Source organism: Pongo pygmaeus, chromosome 3, assembly GCF_028885625.2.
Source record: "Pongo pygmaeus isolate AG05252 chromosome 3, NHGRI_mPonPyg2-v2.0_pri, whole genome shotgun sequence".
Lineage (NCBI taxonomy): Eukaryota > Metazoa > Chordata > Mammalia > Primates > Hominidae > Pongo > Pongo pygmaeus.
Genome location: NC_072376.2, coordinates 1847292 through 1867721, shown reverse-complemented (window position 1 = coordinate 1867721; position 20430 = coordinate 1847292). Strand labels below are relative to the sequence as shown.

The 20430-nt window shown below is 54.4% G+C and overlaps 1 protein-coding gene across 3 annotated transcripts in view; it reads left to right on the top strand.

Moving 5' to 3' along the window:
* The window catches only part of LETM1 (leucine zipper and EF-hand containing transmembrane protein 1), a 40573-nt gene extending 20365 nt beyond the window's left edge, over positions 1 to 20208 (top strand). For 2 of the 3 annotated variants that reach the window (XM_054485446.2, XM_054485449.2), the window contains 10 exons: positions 397 to 534; positions 2441 to 2644; positions 7546 to 7665; positions 9395 to 9526; positions 10049 to 10192; positions 10865 to 10996; positions 13691 to 13825; positions 16247 to 16434; positions 17360 to 17498; positions 18582 to 20208. In XM_054485446.2, coding sequence (XP_054341421.1) covers positions 397 to 534; positions 2441 to 2644; positions 7546 to 7665; positions 9395 to 9526; positions 10049 to 10192; positions 10865 to 10996; positions 13691 to 13825; positions 16247 to 16434; positions 17360 to 17498; positions 18582 to 18731 — 1482 coding nt within the window. In that variant the 3' untranslated portion in view covers positions 18732 to 20208. The remainder of the gene's footprint in view (positions 1 to 396; positions 535 to 2440; positions 2645 to 7545; positions 7666 to 9394; positions 9527 to 10048; positions 10193 to 10864; positions 10997 to 13690; positions 13826 to 16246; positions 16435 to 17359; positions 17499 to 18581) is intronic. The other variant, XM_054485448.2, reaches the window with a different exon arrangement.
* Positions 20209 to 20430: the final 222 nt, after the last annotated feature.

Below are 20430 nucleotides of genomic sequence, written 5' to 3'. Positions count from 1 at the left end.
CATGCCTGGCTAATTTTTGTGTTTTTAGTAGAGACGGGGTTTCACCGTGTTGGCCAGGCTGGTCTCAAACTCCTGACCTCAGGTGATCCACCCACCTTGGCCTCCCAAAATGCTGGGATTACAGGCATGAGCCACTGTGCCCGGCCCACACAGGTATTTTTTAAAACCATGAAATAAAAGAGTTTGAGAATGTATTGCACTTAGATGAGAGTCAGTGTTTTGTGAAATGTTTCTGGGAGTAGGGGTCGGGCACAGGCGTGAGATGTTTTCCTTGCCCGAACCACAATCTGAGCAGTTGGAGTGCACTCCTGAGCCCACCCTCCAGGAGGCCCCAGGGTCTAGCTGCCGGCAGGAGAGGCCGGGGCCTGGAGTGCAGTGCCCTCTCTGCCCTTGCAGGAGGAGAGGCTGAAGAAGGAGCTTCGGGTCAAGCTGGAGCTGGCCAAGTTCCTCCAGGACACCATCGAGGAGATGGCCTTGAAGAACAAGGCAGCCAAGGGCAGCGCCACCAAAGACTTCTCTGTGTTTTTCCAGAAGGTGCTGTGATACGTCTGAGTCCCTGTGACCTCACCAGGGAGCCTTCCCTGATTTTCTGTTTCCCCTTCGCTGTGCTCAGCAGAGTGGAGCTCCCCCAAGTGCTGGCTGGCGCTTGAGAGTTTACCCAGGAGGCTCAGTTGGGGGCCAGTGGAGTGTCAGGAGTCTGGCCCCCATGAGCTCCCAGTGAGTTGAGCTGTGGTGGCTGCACCTCGTCAGCCTTCAGAATTATGGGTGTCTGTGTCTTGTCACCCTGCAGCTGTCCAGGAGCAGTAGAATCTGACCCATGAGGAGCCTGAGACCCTGATGTTGTGAGGTGTGGGTGGCTTGGCCGGGCTCCTCTGCTGGGCACTGCCCTCTGGCTGGAGTCAGTCAAGAAGGTCCCAGGTCCCAGGGGCTGGTCAGAGGCCTGGACTGTGGGAGCAGTGGGGGCTGGAGAGGAGGAGCGGCCCTCGAGGTTTCCTGCGGTCATGTGGCCAGTGAGGTGAGGATGGGGGATAGAGCAGGTGCCATGGACGAGATCCCTGAGGACTAGATGGGGTTGACGAGTCCAGTGTCGTTGGCTTGAGGGACTTCTGCCACTTTGGAGTGAGAAGGATGTGTCTAAAGTGCAGGAAGAGCTTAAACCAGGGACTAGAAACTCCAGCCATGTGTGTGCGTTGTCTGTGGGGTTTTCCCGCTGCAGCACAGAGGCGAGTGGTTTCCATGGCTGCAAAGCCAGAAATACTTGCTGTCTGGCCTTTGACAGAAAAGACTGCCAGGCCGAGGCCTAACCACGGAGAAGTCTCTTGGGAGGAGGCGACACAGCCATGGGGCTGCTGAGCCCCCCAAGGAGTGAGTGGTGGTTCCAGCAAGATGTTCTAGGGGGAGCCATGCTTTGGGAGCCTCACCCAGGATGTTGCGCCTTGCAGAGCAGGAGGAGGAGCCCGTCCCAACCTTTCCTGGGCCACCCAGCTGCCAAGAAGGATGTGCTTGCAGTCACCTGCATTGGGGTGTGCTGTGTAGGGTGGCCCCCAGGAGCACACCTGAAACAGTGTCTCAGAGATGGCATCCTGCATGTTACGATTTGAGTTGGGCACCAAGTCAGGCTCGTCCTCCCTCATCTGTCCCCTCTGCTAGGTACCCTCCTAGCCCAGCTCTTGGCAGAGACTGAGCTGGTGGCTTGTCCCTCAGGTGGGAGGAACTGCAGAGGGTCACCCAAAGGGCCCTGAGTGATCTGCGCTAAGGGACTCTAGCTCTCCCTAAAGAGCTAGATGGCCACCCCTCACCCAAGGCTCAGGCAGTCATCCCTGGGAGATGTAGGTGCACACAGGTGCGCCTCTTCCTGCCCCAGAGCAGCAGGATCCCGGCCACTTCTGTGGCAGAGAGAGGATCACAGGACCTGCATGCAGCAGCCTGTGGGCCCAGACCTGTCCCCCAGCAGACAGCAGCCTCAGCTTTGCTGGCTCAGGCAGGAGAGGTCCACAGGCCAGACGCCACCTCTGCTCAGGCTAGCCCAGCACTGAAGTCAGAAGTCAATGGTTTGAGGCCGAGCTGGGCAGATGACTTGAGATTGGGTATTTGAGACCAGCCTGGCCAACATGGTGAAACCCCATCTCTACTAAAATACAAAAATTAGCTGGGTGTGGTGGCGCAGCCTGTAATCCCAGCTACTCGGGAGGCTAAGGCAGGAGAATCCCTTGAACCCAGGAGGTGGAGGTTGCAGTGAACCGAGATTACACCACTGCATTCCAGCCTGGGTGACAGAGCGAGACCCTGTCTCAAACAAAAAAAAAAAAAAAAAGAAGAAGAAGTCAGTGGTTTGAGTCCCTGAGGATGAGAGGCAGCACCCTTTGGGAATGTGGTTGGTCGTGGGAGGGAGCTGGGTGGGCGCGTATCCCGGGGATGACCCTTGTGACCACTTCCGCAGATCCGGGAGACAGGGGAGAGGCCCAGCAATGAGGAAATCATGCGTTTTTCCAAATTATTTGAGGATGAGCTGACCCTGGACAACCTGACACGGCCGCAGCTGGTGGCCCTGTGCAAGCTGCTGGAGCTACAGTCCATCGGCACCAACAACTTCCTGCGCTTCCAGCTTACCATGCGGCTGCGCTCCATAAAGGCAGACGACAAGGTGAGCCGGGCCATTCTCCGCGCCACAGCTATGGTGTTTTACCTTTTTTTTCCTGATGACAAAGGCAGCATGTCATCATTGTAGAAACTCTGGAAGATGCTGAACGATTGAAAATAAGCTCACTAGGAGTCTTGCCACTTGCAGATTGCAGATCCTTTGAAGATGGATGTCTTTTCTCTGGCAGCTTCTCGGATGATCTCTCTGTTTGGATTTCGTCAGATTTATAATAACTTGCTTAGGTGTATCTGTCTTTGTGTTCATCCTGCTTATTGATGACAGTGCCTCTGTGCCTCTCTCCTCCCATCGGGGGCCTCATCGAGGGTCCATTTACCCTTTTGCCCTGTTCTGTCCATCGCACGTGCTTGCCTGTGTGTTTCACACCCTTTTGTGCTTTCAGGGCGCTGCTCTCCTTCTAGGTCTGATTACTCTTTTTTTTTTAGAGACGGAGTTTCAATCTTGTTGCCCAGGTTGGAGTGCAGTGGCAAGATCTCGACTCGCTGCAACCTCCGCCTCCTGGGTTCAAGCGATTCTCCTGCCTCAGCCTCCGGAGTAGCTGGGATTACAGGTGCCCGCCACCACACTCAGCTATTTTTTGTATTTTTTAGTAGAGACAGGGCTTCACCACATTGACCAGGCTGACCTCGAACTCTGGACCTCAAGTGATCTGCCCGCCTCGGCCTCCCAAAGCGCTGGGATTACAGGCGTGAGCCACTGTGCCCAGCTGGTTACTCTTTTATTCATACTAGGAGCTCTGAATTTAAGATTTCAGTTCTCAGGTAAAACTGCTCGTCTCGTCATTTGTCTTTTTGAATGCACTAACCCTAGTTCACATTGATTACTCTAATAACTGGGTGGTCCGTAGGCCTTTTTCTTTTGCTTTCCCTTCTGATTTTGTTCGTAGTGTTTAGTTTTTCCTGAATGCAGGCATTGTCTGTGGAAGATAAAGAGGTTCAGGGCAGTGTTGAACTCTTCCAGGAAGAGCCTGCCCACATCTCTGGTGAGCAGGTTGAGGGCCAGTCATTTCCACAAATCAAGGCAAGGCCGTGTGGGGAGCCTGTATCCCACCGTCTCCGGGACACAGCAGGCACCCCAGCCCTGGTGGTGATTGTGTCAGAGAAGGCTGAGGGGGCCAGCCCCTGTGGTGTCGGTGGAGAGCAGGTGGGGGGCTTGAGCTTTCCTCTCATCTGACAGTGTATCCACCACACTCCCCCACCGCTGGGGTGGCCTTGGGGGCCCAGCGGAGAGTTGGGACTTTGACCACTGCCCAGCAGGAACAAGGCCACGTCTACCATGTGCCAGTGGGAGCCAGTGGGAGACAGCATTGAGATGCTTCTGCCCTCCTGCTGCGAGAGACACCTGTGAGAGCCAGAACTCCCACCCACCCGCTCCCAGTGGCAGCAAGCAGCACCGCTGTCCCGCAGATGTCTGTGGAGGCTGGATGGGGAGCCTGCACTTCTTACGAGGCAGTGCTCCCACCACTTCTAAAATATGCCTGGGATTTAGCTTATGGATGTGAGTGAGTGACAACATGGAGAGGTCAGTGCCATTGAGAGAAATGTGTTACCCACAGCTCCCCTGTCACTCAGCCCCACAAAGCCTCCACACCCATGGTGAGCAGTAAGCTGGGGGGACGATGCCTGCCTTCCTTGTGTGCAGCAGGTGGAGACATGTCTGACAGGGCAGGAAGGGAAACACAGACGTTAGGGTTTGTGGTTGGCCCATGAAAGCTGGACCATAGGGAGGTGGAAACAGCTTTGGCCTTGTTAGCTTGGTCTTGGGATTGGTAGATGCCAGATCATCAATTGCAAACTCTGTGCAAATTAGAATACCCACCGCCCATGCCACCATGCACCAGAGGAGGTCAGCTGCGACACACTGGAAGTCAGATCTAGATTCAAGAAGCAGGAAGGTATCAGTGAATGAGAAAAAGCAACGCCTGGTACCAACCCTGAGATGACAGTTAGAGACCCTGCACCTGGGCCTCAAACAGACACCAGCGCAGAGCTACAAAAGCCACAACAGAGTGGAACACATGAAAAACAGATCTTGGCAAAGAAAGAGAAGAAATATGTTATGAAATATTAATAATATTAAAAGATATTAGGAGAAGATATTAAGGCCAGGCACAGCGGCTCACATCTATAATCCCAGCACTCTGGGAGGCCAAGGTGGGAGGACTGCTTGAGCCCGGTAGTTTGAGACCTTCCTGGGCAACATAGTGAGACCCCCACCTCTACAAAAAAATATAAAAATTAGCTGGGCTTGATGACTTGTGCCTGTAGCTCCAGCTACTCAGGAGGCTGAGGCAGGAGGATTGCTTGAGCTTGGGAGATTGAGCTTGCAGTGAGTCGTGATTGTGTCACTGCACTCCAGCCTGGGCAACGGAGAGACTCTGTCTCAAAAAAAATTGAAAAAGAAGAACCAAATGAAAAATTACAACTGAAAAATACAATATCCAAAGTCAAAACCTGGGTGGGCTCAACAGCAGAATGGATAAGATAAAAGACAGAACCAGTAAACTTTAAGATAAAATGATAGAAATTACCCATTTGAACAACAGAGAGAAAATAGTAGAAAACATTGAACAGAGCCCCCTGACGTTCCAGGAGAGAAAGGATAGAGCAGGGCTGAAAAAGTACCTCAAGAAATAATGGCTGGCTGAAAACTTCCCAGGCTCAGTTAAAGATGTAAATCTGCAAACTTCAGAAGCTGAGTGAACCCTGAGTAGGATAAATCCAAATAAATTCACAGCAAGTCACGTCAGAATCAAACTAATGAGCCCTGAAGACAAAGGGTTTTTAAGGCAGTGAGAGAAAGGCATAGTGTGTGTGTGTTTGTGTGTGTGTGTGTGTGTGTGTGTTGGTGGTGGTGGTGTTTCATTTATGAATGCCAGGTCTTTTTTTGGGTTTTGGGGGAGATGGTGTCTTGTTCTGTTGCCCAGGCTGGAGTGCAGTCTAGTGGCACAATCTCAACTCACTGTAGCCTTGACCTCCCGGACCCACGCCATCCTCCCACCTCAGCCCCCCGAGTAGCTAGGACCACAGGCGTGTGCCACCACACCGGCTAGTTTTTATTTTTCTTGTAGAGATGAGGTCTTACTATTATGCTGCCCAAGCTGTTCTGGAACTCCTGGGCTCAAGTGATTCTCCCACCTTGGCCTCCCAAAATGTTGGGATTACAGGCATGAGCCGCTGTTCCTGGCCAAGAACAGCATCTTTACCATTAGGGGAGAATTTGAATGACAATGGATTTCTCATCAGGAACTGTGGAGACCAGAGGAAGTGGAGCATTATTTTTCAAGTGTTAAAAGAACTGTCAACCCAGGATCTATAACCAGCAAAAATATAGCAATGATGGGGAGCCAAGGCAGTGTCAGAGGGAAGGAAGCTAAGACTGTCACCAGCAGACCTCCCCTAAAGGAAGGGCTGAGGGAAGCTCCTCAACCAGAAGGGAAACAGTAAGAGAAAGTACCTCGTCACAGCAGGAAGAGTTCCCAGCAACCAGAGCGAGGGTTGGCATGGAGGGCTGCACTCTCCCCCCGCCTTCTGCGGCGAGTGGGGCTGAGGGATGTGCTCTGCAGTGTGGGTGGAGGTGACGATGCGGGTGGAGGCAACGGCTGAGACTCAGAACAGATGGAGGGGAAGCTTCAGCACTTGCCTTCGTGGGTGGAGTGCCGACTCCACTGCACTACAGTGAGCTGCGTCCATGGATCATGTGTCGTGATCCCCAGAGCAACACTGAAAATGCTGCACAGAGACTCCAGACCACCAGAGCGAAATCAAACGGAGGCCAGCCAGCCCCCAGGAGGACAGGGAGAAGAAGCAGACAGAAAGCAGCTTCATTCCTGATCAGCTGGCGGAGCCCAGCTCAGTGGGTGAAGCGTTCGGCTAAAGAGGGCACGCATGCTGCAGAATGCTGCGTGGCAGTGAGAGGCCTAACCCGGCACACCCATAGCACCCCCAGTGGGTCCTCAGGGAACCCCAGAGGTGACGTCCTGCATGATCCTGTTCAGAGAGCACTCCAGGTGACAGCTGCAGACATGGAGACGAGCGCGTCTCTGAACGGGCAGCACCGGGAGCTGGGGAAGGTGGCCTCTGTCGTGACTGGGTGGGTGGCGTGTGCTAATTGCAGTGCTGCTGGTGAGACATAACGCTAGGGGAGGGATCTTACGCATGGGAGCTTTGTTACTTGTTAAAACTGGATGTGTGTCCACAGTTACGTCAAGTTTGGTTTTAGAAGTGGAGGTGGTGGTACTGCCTACCCCACAGGGTGGTTGTGATGTGGAGTGAACTCTGAGATGGTGGGCCCTGCTGCAGAGTCCTGGTGTGGGAGCCCTGTTGCCGGCGTCTGCCTAGCAGTAGCTGTCATTACTTCTCCATGTCTCTCTTCACCGGTTGCTCCCTGTATGCCTTGGTGTCCTCTATCTCTGGGACTCCTGTTTGCTTTTCCAGTTGGGGTCAGAGTGACCTTGGGCTGAGCAGAAGAGAGGGGCCCTTTGGGTATGAGGTCAAGATGTATCTTCGGAGCGTCTGGTTCCCTCGCCTTCCGTCCCTCCTCCTTTTCCATCCTGGGCACACTTTGGCAGATGGTGGACTGGGGGATCAGGAGAAACAGCAGGTGGCAGGAGTGGCCAGGGTGGGGCTTTTTCTGCCATCAGGACAGAGGGTTGGAGGTGGACTTCTTTGTCTCGGGGGTTGGTCGTGGCCGTTCTGCACTTCCCAAGATCCTGACCCTCCGTCACAGGCTTCCAGTCACTTCAAACCTAGAACTGGGCTTTGGTGGCAGTGGTTTGATTCTTGCTTGGTAAAATCTGTTAGCCACTTACTCTGGAGGGTGTTCACATAGACACTGTGACCCACCAGCAACTGTCCCGGATGATAATTCACTGCTTTGTTTTCTAGCTGATTGCTGAGGAAGGGGTGGACAGCCTGAGCGTCAAGGAGCTGCAGGCAGCATGTCGGGCACGAGGCATGCGGGCCCTGGGCGTCACGGAAGACCGCCTGAGGGGTCAGCTGAAGCAGGTGCGTGAATATTCGCCTTGTGCCAGGCCAGCATGGGCTCAAGGGAAGCATCAGCCTCGAAAGGCCACTTGGAGGCTCTTCTCAAACTCTGGGCCGGCCTGGCGAGGTGACACTGTGACCTCTCTGGGGACGGCTAGGGTGTTTGGGCTGTTTCTCGCCCTTCTGCTCTTACCACATTCACACCTCTGCATTCTCACCTTTCATTGCCTTTTGAATATTGCTTTGATTTTTCTTGTTTGCTTTTAGTTGATTTTAAAGACCTTAATAACTTACTATTTTGGTTATCTGTAGTCAGATGAGGACTGGAGTTCACCTCTGAGATGTCGGACGTGTTCACATTTTGACTCTTTCTGAGCTGGGGCCATGGAAGGTTTGGGTGGCATGGCACGGTCTGACTTTGGAGCTGCCCCTTCTCTCGGCCACGCCCTGAGCTGGTGCCTGGTTCCCAGTGCCATCAAATTGAGTGGCTTGTAGGTCGGAGAGTGACAGCCCCGGTCACTCACTCTTACATGGAAAGGTTAAGGGGTGCAGGGCTCCAGCCGGTTTCCTCCCGGTGCCCTGGCACTGGCATGCCCTTGTTGGCAGTCATCCTCCTGCCGGGTTTTTCACACAACCTGCAAGTGTAGATGAAGGTGTGTGTACACACTTCCCCTCTCGACACAGACAGTATTTATGGTGTGATCCTGTGGCACCCCCTGCCTTCTACAGCTGTGTCTTCCATCGGATTCCCCAGCAGAGCCTTCTCTGTGTCTGACATGGGTGCTGACTCCCTAGCACTCTGCCCAGCCTTCTGGAGCTCCGTGGGGACATGGGCCATACACACAGGGGTGTCTGAGCAGGGGGGCAGGTGCTGTCCCTGCCCAGGCCCCTCGGCCCCCAGGGGAGTGTGGCGCATTGGGGGCCCGAGTGTCATGTGTTCACACTTTTCCTTCTCTACCCACCTCTCAGCGTTGCCTTTCTTTTCTTAGGGTTTGTTCTCATGTTTTGCCCCGTGTTCAGTTTGTCTCTAAACATTGTCACGGTCTTTCTTGCCCATTTGGAGATTGTCTTGGTGTCACTCAAGCAGCCAGCCCTGGAACCTGGCCTGTGCAGAGCCTGCAAGGACCCGAGTGCTGACCGGCCTCAGTGACACTGCCTCTGTGGGCCCGTTATATGTTGACCTGGGCTGGTCTTGTTTCTTTGTTTGAGACAGAGTCTTGCTCTGTCACACAGGCTGGAGTGCAGTAGTGCGATTTCGGCTCGAAACAACCTCCACCTCCCTGGTTCAAGCAATTCTTGTGCCTCAGCCACCCAAGTAGCTGGGACTGCAGGTGCACACCACTATGCCTGGCTAATTTTTTGTATTTTTAGTAGAGATGAGATTCGCCATGTTGGCCAGGCTGGTCTCGAACTTCTGACCTCAGGTGATCCGCCCACCTCGGCCTCCCAAAGTGCTGGGATTACAGGCGTGAGCCACTGCGCCCGGCCCCTGGGGTGTTTTTAAGTGAAGAATTGGTGCCCTGTTCTGAGGCCCTTGGGGTCCTCGCTGTGGGGGTTGCTGACCCCTGAGCCTCTCTGGTGTTTTGTTTACTAAGGCCGTCATCAGGTAACGCAGCACAGCAACAGACACACCTTGTAGAATTGAGACACCATCTTCTCTGAGAGCTATTCTGGTGATGAGATGGGTGGACCTGCTGTGGTGCCAGCAGGGTGGGGGCTGCCCATCTGCTGAATCTGGCCTCGGTTGCAGTGGCTGGACCTGCACTTGCATCAGGAGATCCCCACATCGCTGCTCATCCTGTCCCGGGCCATGTACCTCCCGGACACCCTCTCTCCAGCTGACCAGCTCAAGTCCACACTGCAGACCCTCCCAGAGATTGTGGTACGTGCTGTCGGAGACCCCTTTTACCTCATCTCTTCATAGGTGGCCCCGCTTTTCTGGGGTGGGGGGAGGTGTGCAAGTGCACTCATTCCTCAACCATGGTCGAGGAGCCCGCCATCCACCCAGCCTCCCTCCCGCCCCCTCGCTAGTGCCCCCACCCAGCCACCTGTCCCCTTCCTTCCATCCCTCCTCACCAGCCCCTTGCTTGCCATCCCCCATGTGGCACAGTTGCCAGTGGTCCCGACCCGGCCACGTGTTGGCTGCTGTGGATCTGGGCCGCGGCCCTTGGAGCTGTGCCAGCAGCGCCTGTGCTCCTTCCCACACGTCAGGAGTCATCGGGCGAGCGCAGAGGGCGGTCCAGGGGCCTCCCAGCAATTGCGGGCAGCACCTCGGCAGTGCCTTCTGTCCTGTGTGTGTGAAGCCCAGGTGGTGACAGGGGCAAGGGACACAGGACAGAGGTGAGGGGCAGCAGGGGCCTCTGGCGGCTTCTGGGCTCACCCACAGATGTACCCTCTTCTGAAGGCAAAGGAAGCGCAGGTAAAAGCGGCCGAGGTGGAGGGCGAGCAGGTGGACAACAAGGCCAAGCTGGAGGCCACGCTGCAGGAGGAGGCGGCCATCCAGCAGGAACACCGTGAGAAGGAGCTGCAGAAGCGCTCAGAGGCGACGGTAAGCGGTGGCCCTGCTCCATGGGGCATGGGGCTGTCCTGACCCAGCCTCCCTAGAAACCCCCGCAAGCCCAGTCTTGGCCTCCCGAGTGCTTGCCCTGCAGCTCTGTCCTTCATTTTTATTTCCTCCTGGGGTGGTCAGGGAGGCAGGGTGCCTGGGTGTGAGGGCTGCAACTCTGACATGGGGACTCCCCAATGGCCACAGTGGTGCTCATGGGAGATATACCTTAGCCGTCTCAGAGGGGCAAGCTTAGCATATGGCAGTGCCCACCCTCTCCTCAGGGACTTGCTGTGAGGGGCGCTGGCAGAGGAGCCTCAGGCTCCCCCAGCCTCTGGGCTCCTCTTCAGCGGGGACCTGTGGTCCTCTTGGGTCACATGCGTGCTGCCCACCCACAGGCTCAGCCTCCTGCTCTGCAAGTGACAGGGCAGCTTGGTGGAGTCTTGGGGAGACCAGAGATGGATGAGGTGCTCTAGCCTGTTCCGGATAGGGCCCCAGGTGACCTGGCAGCTGCATGGAGCCTCCCTAGGGACCTTCTGTGGCAGGTGTGCCGCCCGCTGTCACCTGCAGGCCTGCTCCCAGTGTGGCCTTTGCCGTATGTTCTGAGCTTCGGGGAGCGAGAAGACGGCTTCTGTGTGATGGCGGGCGCCGGGCCGGTGTTGCCTTGCCTTTCAGAAGGATGTTGAGCCCGAACGTGTGGTAGCTGCTCCCCAAAGGCCAGGAACCGAGCCACAGCCAGAAATGCCTGACACAGTCCTGCAGTCAGAGACCTTGAAGGACACTGCCCCCGTGCTGGAGGGCTTGAAGGTAATGAGGCAGGTTCTGGGGCCCTGGAGGCTGAGGAGGGCATGGCCTGGCTTTGTGGACAGTTGTGGGGCAGGGATGGGGACAGGTTAGCCGGGGCACCTATAGCCCTCAGTGAGAGGAGATGGTGCAAGGGGTTGAGGACGAGGCCACTGGGCCCCTAGGAGGCTTGGTGGTTAGGAAGAGAGTGAGTCCGGCCGGGCTCCACACTGTGCGTGGGTGCACAGCAGCTGAGGCTGCTGTGAACTTAGCACCCTGGCCCACAGTGTGGCAGGTAGAGATGCCAGTCGGCAGGTTTCAGGGCCCTTTGTCAGCTTACCCAGACAGTGAAGGGGTGTGGAAGCCAATGTGGCCCCTCAAGGTGGAGCCTCCTCCACAGGCCCAACCTGCTGTCACCTCCTGTGGGGTGATCTGGGCTTGGGGCATCTTCAGACTCCCCATGCGAGCCTGTGAGGTGCAGCCTCCAGGCGCCTGTGCTGCTTACATGGGATGCCTCCTGGTGCCTCCATCTCGAACTCGCCGTCTCGGTTCACTGCAGTCCCAGCCTCCCAGGGTCAAGCAACTCTTCTGCCTCAGCCTCCCAACTAGCTGGGAGTACAGGCGTGCACCACCAGACCCAGCTAATTTTTGTATTTTTAGTAGAGAGGGGGTTTCACTACGTTGGCCAGGCTGGTCTCAAACCCCTGACCTCAAGCGATCTTCCCGCATCAGCCTCCCAAAGTGCTAGGATTACAGGTATGAGCCACCACGCCCAGCCATAAAAAAAAAATTTGGCCAGACGCAGTGGCTCACGCCTGTAATCCCAGCATTTTGGGAGGCCGAGGTGGGCGGATCACAGGGTCAGGAGATCGAGACCATCCTGGCTAACATGGTGAAACCCCGTTTCTACTAAAAATACAAAAAATTAGCCAGACATGGTGGCATGCGCCTGTAGTCCCAGCTACTCAGGAGGCTGAGACAGGAGAATGGCGTGAACCCGGGAGGCGGAGCTTGCAGTGGGTGACAGAGTGAGACTCTGTCTCAAAAAAAAAAAAATTTAACTTTTTAGCAAATTAAATAGAACTATTCTGTAAAAAGAATCATGATCACATGGGATTTGTCCAAAAAGTGCAGATTGGCTTGAATTTTTTTTTCTTTTGAGGTGGGATCTCACTCTGTTGCCCAGTCTGCAGTGCAGACGTGACCTTGGCTCACTGAAGACTTGACCTCCCAGGCTCAAGTGATTCTCCTGCCTCAGCCTCCTGAGTAGCTGGGATTACAGGCACCCACCACCACACCCGGCTAATTTTTGTATTTTTAGTAGAGATGGGGTTTCACCATGTTGGCCAGGCTGGTCTCGAACTCCTGACCTCAAGTGATCCTCCCACCTTGGCCTCCCAAAGTGCTGGGTTTACAGGCTTGAGCCACTGCGCCTGGCCAAAGTTTCTAAAATGTAATTTCCATATTAACAGACTAAATTAGAAAAGCTGGGAATGTTTATCTCGGTAGCTGCAGAAAGAGCCTGTGCCAGAACCCAGTATCCGTTCCTGATACGCAGATGTCCTGCACACGCAGGCAGCTTTCTCAGCCCAATCAAAAGCATCTGCAGAAACACCTCCAGCTGCCGTCACCCTCAGTGGTGAGACGCTGATGAGGTTGTCTGTCCTCACTCTGAGCTCAGCATCAGCCTGGGGGTTTCAGTCAGGGCAGTTGAATACAGAAAACAAAACCATATAGATGAGAAAGGAAAAGGGAAAACTCTTTATTCACAAATGGTGTGAACAATCAACTGTACTTCACTATGGTAATGAGTAGTCAGGGAAGGTTTGAACCGTATGGCACCCCCCAAAATGAACTACTTAGGGATAAATTTGGAAAAAGATATGCAAGCGCTGTCCACGGAGTAGTGTAAAATGTTGCTGAGGGAAAGAAAAACCAAACAGAGGGGCTGGGCGCGGGGCCCACACCTGTGATATCAGCACTGTGGGAAGCTGAGGTGGGAGGATCGTCTGAGTCCAGGAGTTTGAGACCAGCCTGGGTAACATAGTGAGATGCCGTCTTTACAAAAAATAAAAAGTTGGCCAGATATGTCAGTGTGTGCCTGTAGTCCCAGCTCCTGGGGAGGCTAAGGCAGGAGATTGCTTGAGCTTGGGAGATCAAGCCTGCAGCAAGCCATGATTGCACCACTGCACTCCAGCCTGGGCAACAGAGTGAGACCCTGTCTCAAAACACAAGACAAGAAACACATGACCACAGGGGCAAATCTCAAAATAAGTGAGTGAGAGAAGTCAGACAAAAAAAGAGTGCGCTCTGGATGATCCGTCTATCTAAGATGCTAGAAAGTGTACCCGAGTCTGCAGTGGCCGGAGGTGGACCTGAGGTTGCCTGGGGGTCGGCGGCGGGACCCAGTGGGGGCACAAAGATGCATTTGGAGGTGACTCTTTGACTGTAGTGAAGGTTTCACAGTACATGTGTTAATTCATAGATGACACGCTTTAAACAAATGCAGTTTGGCATATGAGGGCAGACAGTGACCGCATGCGTGCAGCCAGCGTAGCAGTGAACCTGAACCCTGCTGGTCTCTTGTTACCAATGAGTGTCCAGTAAGACTCTTGCCCTGGGCTGCCCATATAATATGAACAGAGCAGCTGGTCACTTGGGAACAGGCCAGTTCTTTCCCTTGGCTCAGGCTTTGTTGTTTGCCCATTTTTATCCCAGGAGGAAGAGATCACGAAGGAGGAAATCGACATCCTCAGCGATGCCTGCTCTAAGCTGCAGGAGCAGAAGAAGTCACTCACCAAGGAGAAGGAGGAGCTGGAGCTGCTGAAGGAGGACGTGCAGGACTACAGCGAGGTGGGTGGGATTTGCTCCCTGGACTCTGAGACTGCAAGAAGAGTAAAATCGCTGTACTGGCCCCAAAAGTATTACATAATACTTCCGTCAGATACTTGATAAGCTGGCCAAAGAGTATTTGGAGAGGAAAGCAAATTATAAATAAACCATATTCAGTAACCTTTCCACAGCCATTCTGGCTGGACCAATCCTCTGTAATGTGGCTGTGTGCCATTCTGGCCACAGGTGTGTGTGCACCTTTTTTTTTTTTTTTTTTTTGAGAGAAGGTCTTGTTCTGTTGCCCAGGCTGGAGTGTAGTGGCACAATTTCAGCTCACTGCGACCTCCATCTCCTGGGTTCAAGCAATTCTTGTGCCTCAGCCTCCCGAGTGGATGAGACTATAAACATGTGCCACCATGCCCAGCTCAATTTTTTGTATTTTTAGTAGAGACGGGGTTTCACCATGTTGACCAGGCTCATCTCGAACTCCTGGCCCCAGGTGACCCACCTGCCTCGCCCTCTCAAAGTGCTGGGATTACAGGTGTGGCCACTGTGCCTGGCCACATCTTTTAGTTTCTAAACATGGGAAGGTGTCTCATGAAGAGTTTGGTCACTTGATGAGATATTATACATGATTACGTAAAAGTGGCTTTTTTCTTTTCTTCCATGGTGATTTTTTTCCCTTTTTTTGTAAATATTACTTCCTAATAACGATTTTTTTTCTTTTTCTTCTTTTTTTTTTTTTTTCTCTTTTTGAGACGAAGTCTAGCTGTGTCACCCAGGCTGGAGTGCAGTGGCGTGATCTCGACTCATTGCAACTTCCGCCTCCTGGGTTCAAGTGATTCTTCTGCCTCAGCCTCCTGAGTAGCTGGGACTACAGGCATATGCCACTACACCTGGCTAATTTTTTGTATTTTTAGTAGAGGGTTTCACCATGTTGACCAGGCTGGTCTCGAACTCCTGACCTCATGATCCACCTGCCTCGGCATCCCAAAGTGCTGGGATTACAGACATGAGCCACTGTGCCCGGCCCCTAATACGATTTTTTAAAAACTATTTTCATAGCTCGTTGGGAATGATAACTGATTTTTCAACTGGCAAAAGTAATTGGCCATTTCTAGATTTATGGCAGCCCTCATGCCATGTGGGTTCTCCACTGGATGTGAGGTGCTTATCACCAGCTCAGCCTGTTCCTTCCCTCCCCTCCCCTCGCCTTCCCCATTCTTCCTCATGATGTTTACTCGTGGGAAAAAAAACAACTTGGAATTTAAAAAGACACTTAAGGCTGGGCACTGGCGGCTCAGGCCTGTAATCCCAGCACTTTGGGAGGTCAAGGCAGTAGGATCACTTGAGTTCAGGAGTTTGAGACCAGCCTGGGCAAATGGTGAAACCCTATTTCTGCAAAAAATGCAAAAATTAGCCAGGCATGATGGTGTGTGCCTGTACTCCCAGCTACTCCGGAGACTGAGGCAGGAGGATTACTTGGGAGTGGGAGGCTGGGAGTTGGAGGCTGCAGTGAGCTGAGATCATGCCACTTTACTCCAGCCTGGGCGACAGAGCAAGACCCTATCTCAAAAAACAAAGACACTTAATTTCCTTGATTAATTAGTTCACTTATTTTTTCTTTAACAAATGTGAAGGAAATTGAGATTCAGAGTAGATTTTATGTCTTTTGCTTGCAAGGCAGTGTACAAAAATAAGAAATTTGTATGATAGAAATACAATTTTATAACTCTCTGGTTTTAATTAGTGGGTTTAATTACCTTTACAAGTTAATTTATTACCTTTTTTTTTTTTTTTTTTTGAGATAGGGCCTCACTCTGTCACTCAGGCTGGAGTGCAGTGGTGTGATCTTGGCTCACTGCAGCCTCGACTTCCTGGGCTCAAGCAATCCTCCTGTCTCTGACTCCTGGGTAGCTGGCACTACAGGTGTGCACCACCATGCCTGGCTAATTTTTTGTTTGAATTTTGGTAGAGATAAAGTCTTGCTATGTTGCCTGGGCTGGTTTCGAACTCCTGTCCTCAAGTGATCCTCCTGCCTTGGCCTCCCAGAGTTCTGGGATTACAGGCATGAGTCACTGTGCTCAACCAGATTCTTTTTTTTTTTTTTTGAGACAGAGTCTCGCTCTGTTGCCCAGGCTGGAGTGCGTTGGCATGGTCTTGGCTCACTGCAGCCTCTGCCTCCTGGGTTCAAGCGATTCTCCTGCCTCAGCCTCCCAAGTAACTGGGATTACAGGTGCCCGCCATCATGCCCAGCTAATTTTTGTATTTTCAGTAGAGGCGGGGTTTCAACACATTGGCCAGGCTGGTCTCGAACTCCTAACCTCAGGTGATCCGCCTGCCTTGGCCTCGCAAAGTACTGGGATTACAGGCATGAGCCACTACACCTGGCCCCCTTTTTCTTTTAAGACAAACTTTTTACAACCAAAATAATTTTATTAGGACTTGCAGGAGATTAAGAAGGAACTTTCAAAGACTGGTGAAGAAAAATACGTGGAAGAATCTAAAGCCAGCAAGAGATTGACAAAAAGGGTGCAGCAGATGATCGGGCAGATCGATGGCTTGATCTCGCAGCTGGAGATGGACCAGCAGGCTGGCAAGCTGGCCCCGGCCAACGGCATGCCCACAGGGTGAGTGGGGTGGCGGGTGCGGGAGAGGGATGGGAGACTCACATAGGGAGGCTGGTCCCTTTGCTGGATCTGAGCTGGGCCCTTCTGGCTCCAAAGGGCACATCGTAGCCTCTGCCTGGCTGCCTCTCCACCTTTGACCAGCAGTCCCAGCCAGGAACCCTCTGGCATGTCAGTCTCTGCCTCTCCGAGAGCAGTTCGTCCCTTCCTGGCCCCTCTTCCTCTTCCCACAGTCCTCTCCCTCCCGCTCCAACTTCCGCCTCGCTTGGCTTCTGTTTCCTCTCATCACCAGGCTCTCTCTTGCCTCTCCCTCTTCCTGACCCCACCCACGCTCAGTAATGACACCAGCTCGGGCAGTCGGCCTTCTCTGTGCCCGATATGTCCCAGATTCCTGCAGCAGGGGCTGAGGGAGCTGCTGTTTTGTGAGTCCCTTCTGGGCAAATGAAACAGCTGTTGGGTGACAGCTGGTGCCCTGCAGGCTCCAAATCTCCACCCCCACACCCACAGTGTTGTAGGCGGGCTGCCTGTGGCACCCTGCTCATGCTCTCGTCCCTGCTCTTGGAGGCCCTTATCTGTCCAGGACACCACAGCCCCCATGATCACGAAAGTATTGCCAAGTGGCCAGAGGCCTGAGGACAACCGCCCAGCAGCCATGGCCCCAGAGGGGCGGCCACTGAGGGGCAGCCATGCCCATGGAAACCCTAGACCCGGTGGTGTTTGTGTGTGTGCGTCCACGCTGGCCCTGGGAGCTCTTGGCAGTCAGTGTATGCAGGATGGGATCATGCCTTGGGGGTCCGTGCTGGAGGTTGCCTGGCTCACGCGGAGCCGCCTGTGTCAGTGCTGACCACTTGCAGCCACAGGTGTGGGCGGTGAGGCCCCGTGTAGCAGGATGCCTGCCCGTGGCCACATGCAGGCTGTGCTCCCACAGGGAGAACATCATCAGTGTTGCTGAGCTCATCAACGCCATGAAGCAAGTCAAGCACATTCCCGAAAGCAAGCTCACCAGCCTGGCCGCAGCACTGGATGAAAACAAGGACGGCAAGGTCAACATCAATGACCTCGTCAAGGTGGGCCTCGCTGGGGACTGCGCAGGTCATCCGCCACCTGCTCTGGGGTGGGGCGGGGCAGGGGAACTGCATGCCCGGCACCCTCGTGGGCAGCTACCCCTCCTCTCAGGGGCTTGGGTCTGTCACTGCGACTGCTCCTTTAAGTCGCTGCTCTCATTTGAAACATCAGAAGTGAGAAATTATTGAAGTTACAACTCAAGGGTTGAGACAACAAACGCACCTAGTGGCCACGCGTCTCACTGGACCCCGCCCCCAGCTGGTGGCACTGGGGAGCCGGGGTTGGGGGACGGCAAACACTTCTCAGGGGCCCCCGAGGCTGAGAGGCGACTGCACAGGGAGCTGGGGGGCGGCTCACCTGCCGGGGTCCCCCGAGGCTGAGAGGCGACTGCATAGGGGAGCCGGGGGGCAGCTTGGGCACCCCCCCGAGGCTGAGAGGCGACTGCTGGGCTGAGCTCCCAAGTGCAGCCACTCAGGTTCCAGGGTAGCCCTGGAGACCCTGGCCCAGGATCCAGTCTCTAGAGGGAAGGCAGGGCTCTAGCCTGAGTGCGCACACCAATTTTCCTAATCATTGACATCTCTGAGGGGAAGCTGCCTCGTGGCTCCCGGTGCATGCGTCAGGTTAGTGATTTTCCAGACGTCTAGCAGAAGTGTTGGCTGGTTTCTTGCAGTTCAGTTTGGAAGCAATGATCAGGTATCTACTGCACAGCTGCCTTTCCCTTCCTTGCTAGTCTGGGTGGCAGAGTGGGGACAAGGTCCCTGCATGTCACCTCACTCTGCCCTGGGAAGCCATGGCCCAGGTTCCCAGCCAGAGCAGGAACTTGACCCTGGTAGCCCCATTGTGCTGTCTGCCACCTGTCAAGGCAGCCCCCTGACTCCTTTGTCCTCCCACTCTGAGCCCCTTCCCCAGGGCCTGTGGCACCCCTTGGGGGAATTGGTGCTCTGAGGACCCTGGGGCCCGCAGGCAGTGATTGTGCGCATGCTGCTGCCACCCCAGCTGGGGCGGCTGACGGCACTGGCCCCGCCTCCGCCTCACCGTGCTGTAGGGCGCAGCCACCTGAGCCTCTCCCTTTCCCATGTGTGTAGGTGATTGAGCTGGTGGACAAAGAAGATGTTCACATCTCCACCAGCCAGGTGGCTGAGATTGTAGCAACACTGGAAAAAGAGGAGAAGGTGGAGGAGAAGGAGAAGGCCAAAGAGAAGGCAGAGAAGGAGGTCGCAGAGGTGAAGAGCTAGAACCACTGGCCTGGGCACCTGTCCTCCTGCTGTGCTGCCACCCTGGCAAGGGCCGTGAGGGCGATTGCTTTGTGGTGATTCTTAGTGGCTCATCTAATATTTTGGCTGGAATAAATCAGAGACTTCCATAATCAAGTAAATTTTAATTTTCGTCATTCCACGGAGATTCCATCTGTCTGGAATCCTGGAACCCCTCCACAGAATCGTGTCTGGATCCATACCGTGGTGTGGCTGCCACGGCCTCCTGGCTCCAGAGGCAGCTGGGCCGGGCCCCCATGTGTGTGGCCTCACGTCTCAGCGTCTGACTGTGCTGCCCTGTCCCCAGGGAAGAGAATGAGGACCACGTGGACTCCGCCCACACGGAGCTAGCTGCTGTGCCCACCCTCAGGGGCATCAGGAGACACAGCCTGGCCTCCTCAGGGCTGAAGATGCCTCCATTCGCCTGTGGACCTTGATTTCTAGATCTCAGTGTCAGTAGACCTGTCTTCTGCACACTTTCAGTTGGATGTGGGTCACTGTGAAGACAGAGGTGCCCGCCATCTCTGTGGCCTCTGGAGAGTGACGTCTCCCTGCTGGGAGTGCTGGTTCTCACGTGCGGTTTCCCTTGTATATCGGAGCTCTTTCTTGGCTTTCTATTTCCCCCAGTTCTTTAAGCAGTCAGTTGGCACAGAGTTTCCCACGCTGGTCTGCCTGCCCCAAGAGCCACGCGACTCCAACGCAGCCCTGGCCATGGGGCTCCCTTGGGTGGTGCTTGGGCTACGTGCCACGGGGGCTGCAGTGGATTCACTGTGTCAGGGATGAGCCTGGCTCGGGGGTTGGTGGGGCTCTGAAGCGCATTTGGGGTTCTTTGTAGCTTCTAATGTGAGGTTTGAGTCCAGTGGGCCACAGCAGCATGCCCTTCTCACCCCTTACGGTGTTGCAGGCTCAGGCCCCTGGGCTCCTTCAGCAAGCAGGCTGGTCACTGAGGCACCAGGATCCCGCACAGGGCATCCCCTGGGGCTTCAAGGGCAATAGCCCTGTGCTTAGGGTTTGCCCTGTGCCCTCTGGGTGGGGCGGCCTCCCTGCATTCGGCACTCAGCAGCATGGTCAGGCTGGCCAGGGCGTGGGCGGGTGGTGTCCTGTGGCACCTCCACCGTCCTGCCCAGCCGGCTGTGTTACACTCATCTTTTTAAGGTCAGGTTGGTTCCTGGCAAAAATGTCCCTCCGGGGGCCTCCAAGCATAGGATTTGGAAGACAGGAACGGCACAGGCGTCCAGGAAAGCAGCTGCGCTCAGACGATGCCTTCTCCATTACTTGAAGCTTCTTTCTGTTCAGCCATTAAAGAAACTTGACAAAATAGGAACAGGAGACACTTCTCAATTGTAAACCTTTGTGCAGGGACAGTTGGCTTCCAGAGGCTTTCAGATTTCAGTTATTTGAGAAAGAAGTTTGTTTTAGATCCTTAACTAATATTTATGAATTCTCTCACCCTGTGTAAGTAGCCTGGTGTTCGTTTGTCCAAGTGTACTTACCCTTGAGAACAAGCCTTGCAGTTGCCAGGTGTGTGCAGACGCCTCTCCTGTGAGCCGCATCCCGGGCCCAGTCAGCTGCCCCGGCTCTCGTCCTCGTCCTCACTGCCTTGGCTGAGCACTGTTGACATGAACAGCCACTACCATAGGCAGCCCGTCCCACTGTCCCCTCTGCCCTGGACTCCGCATGG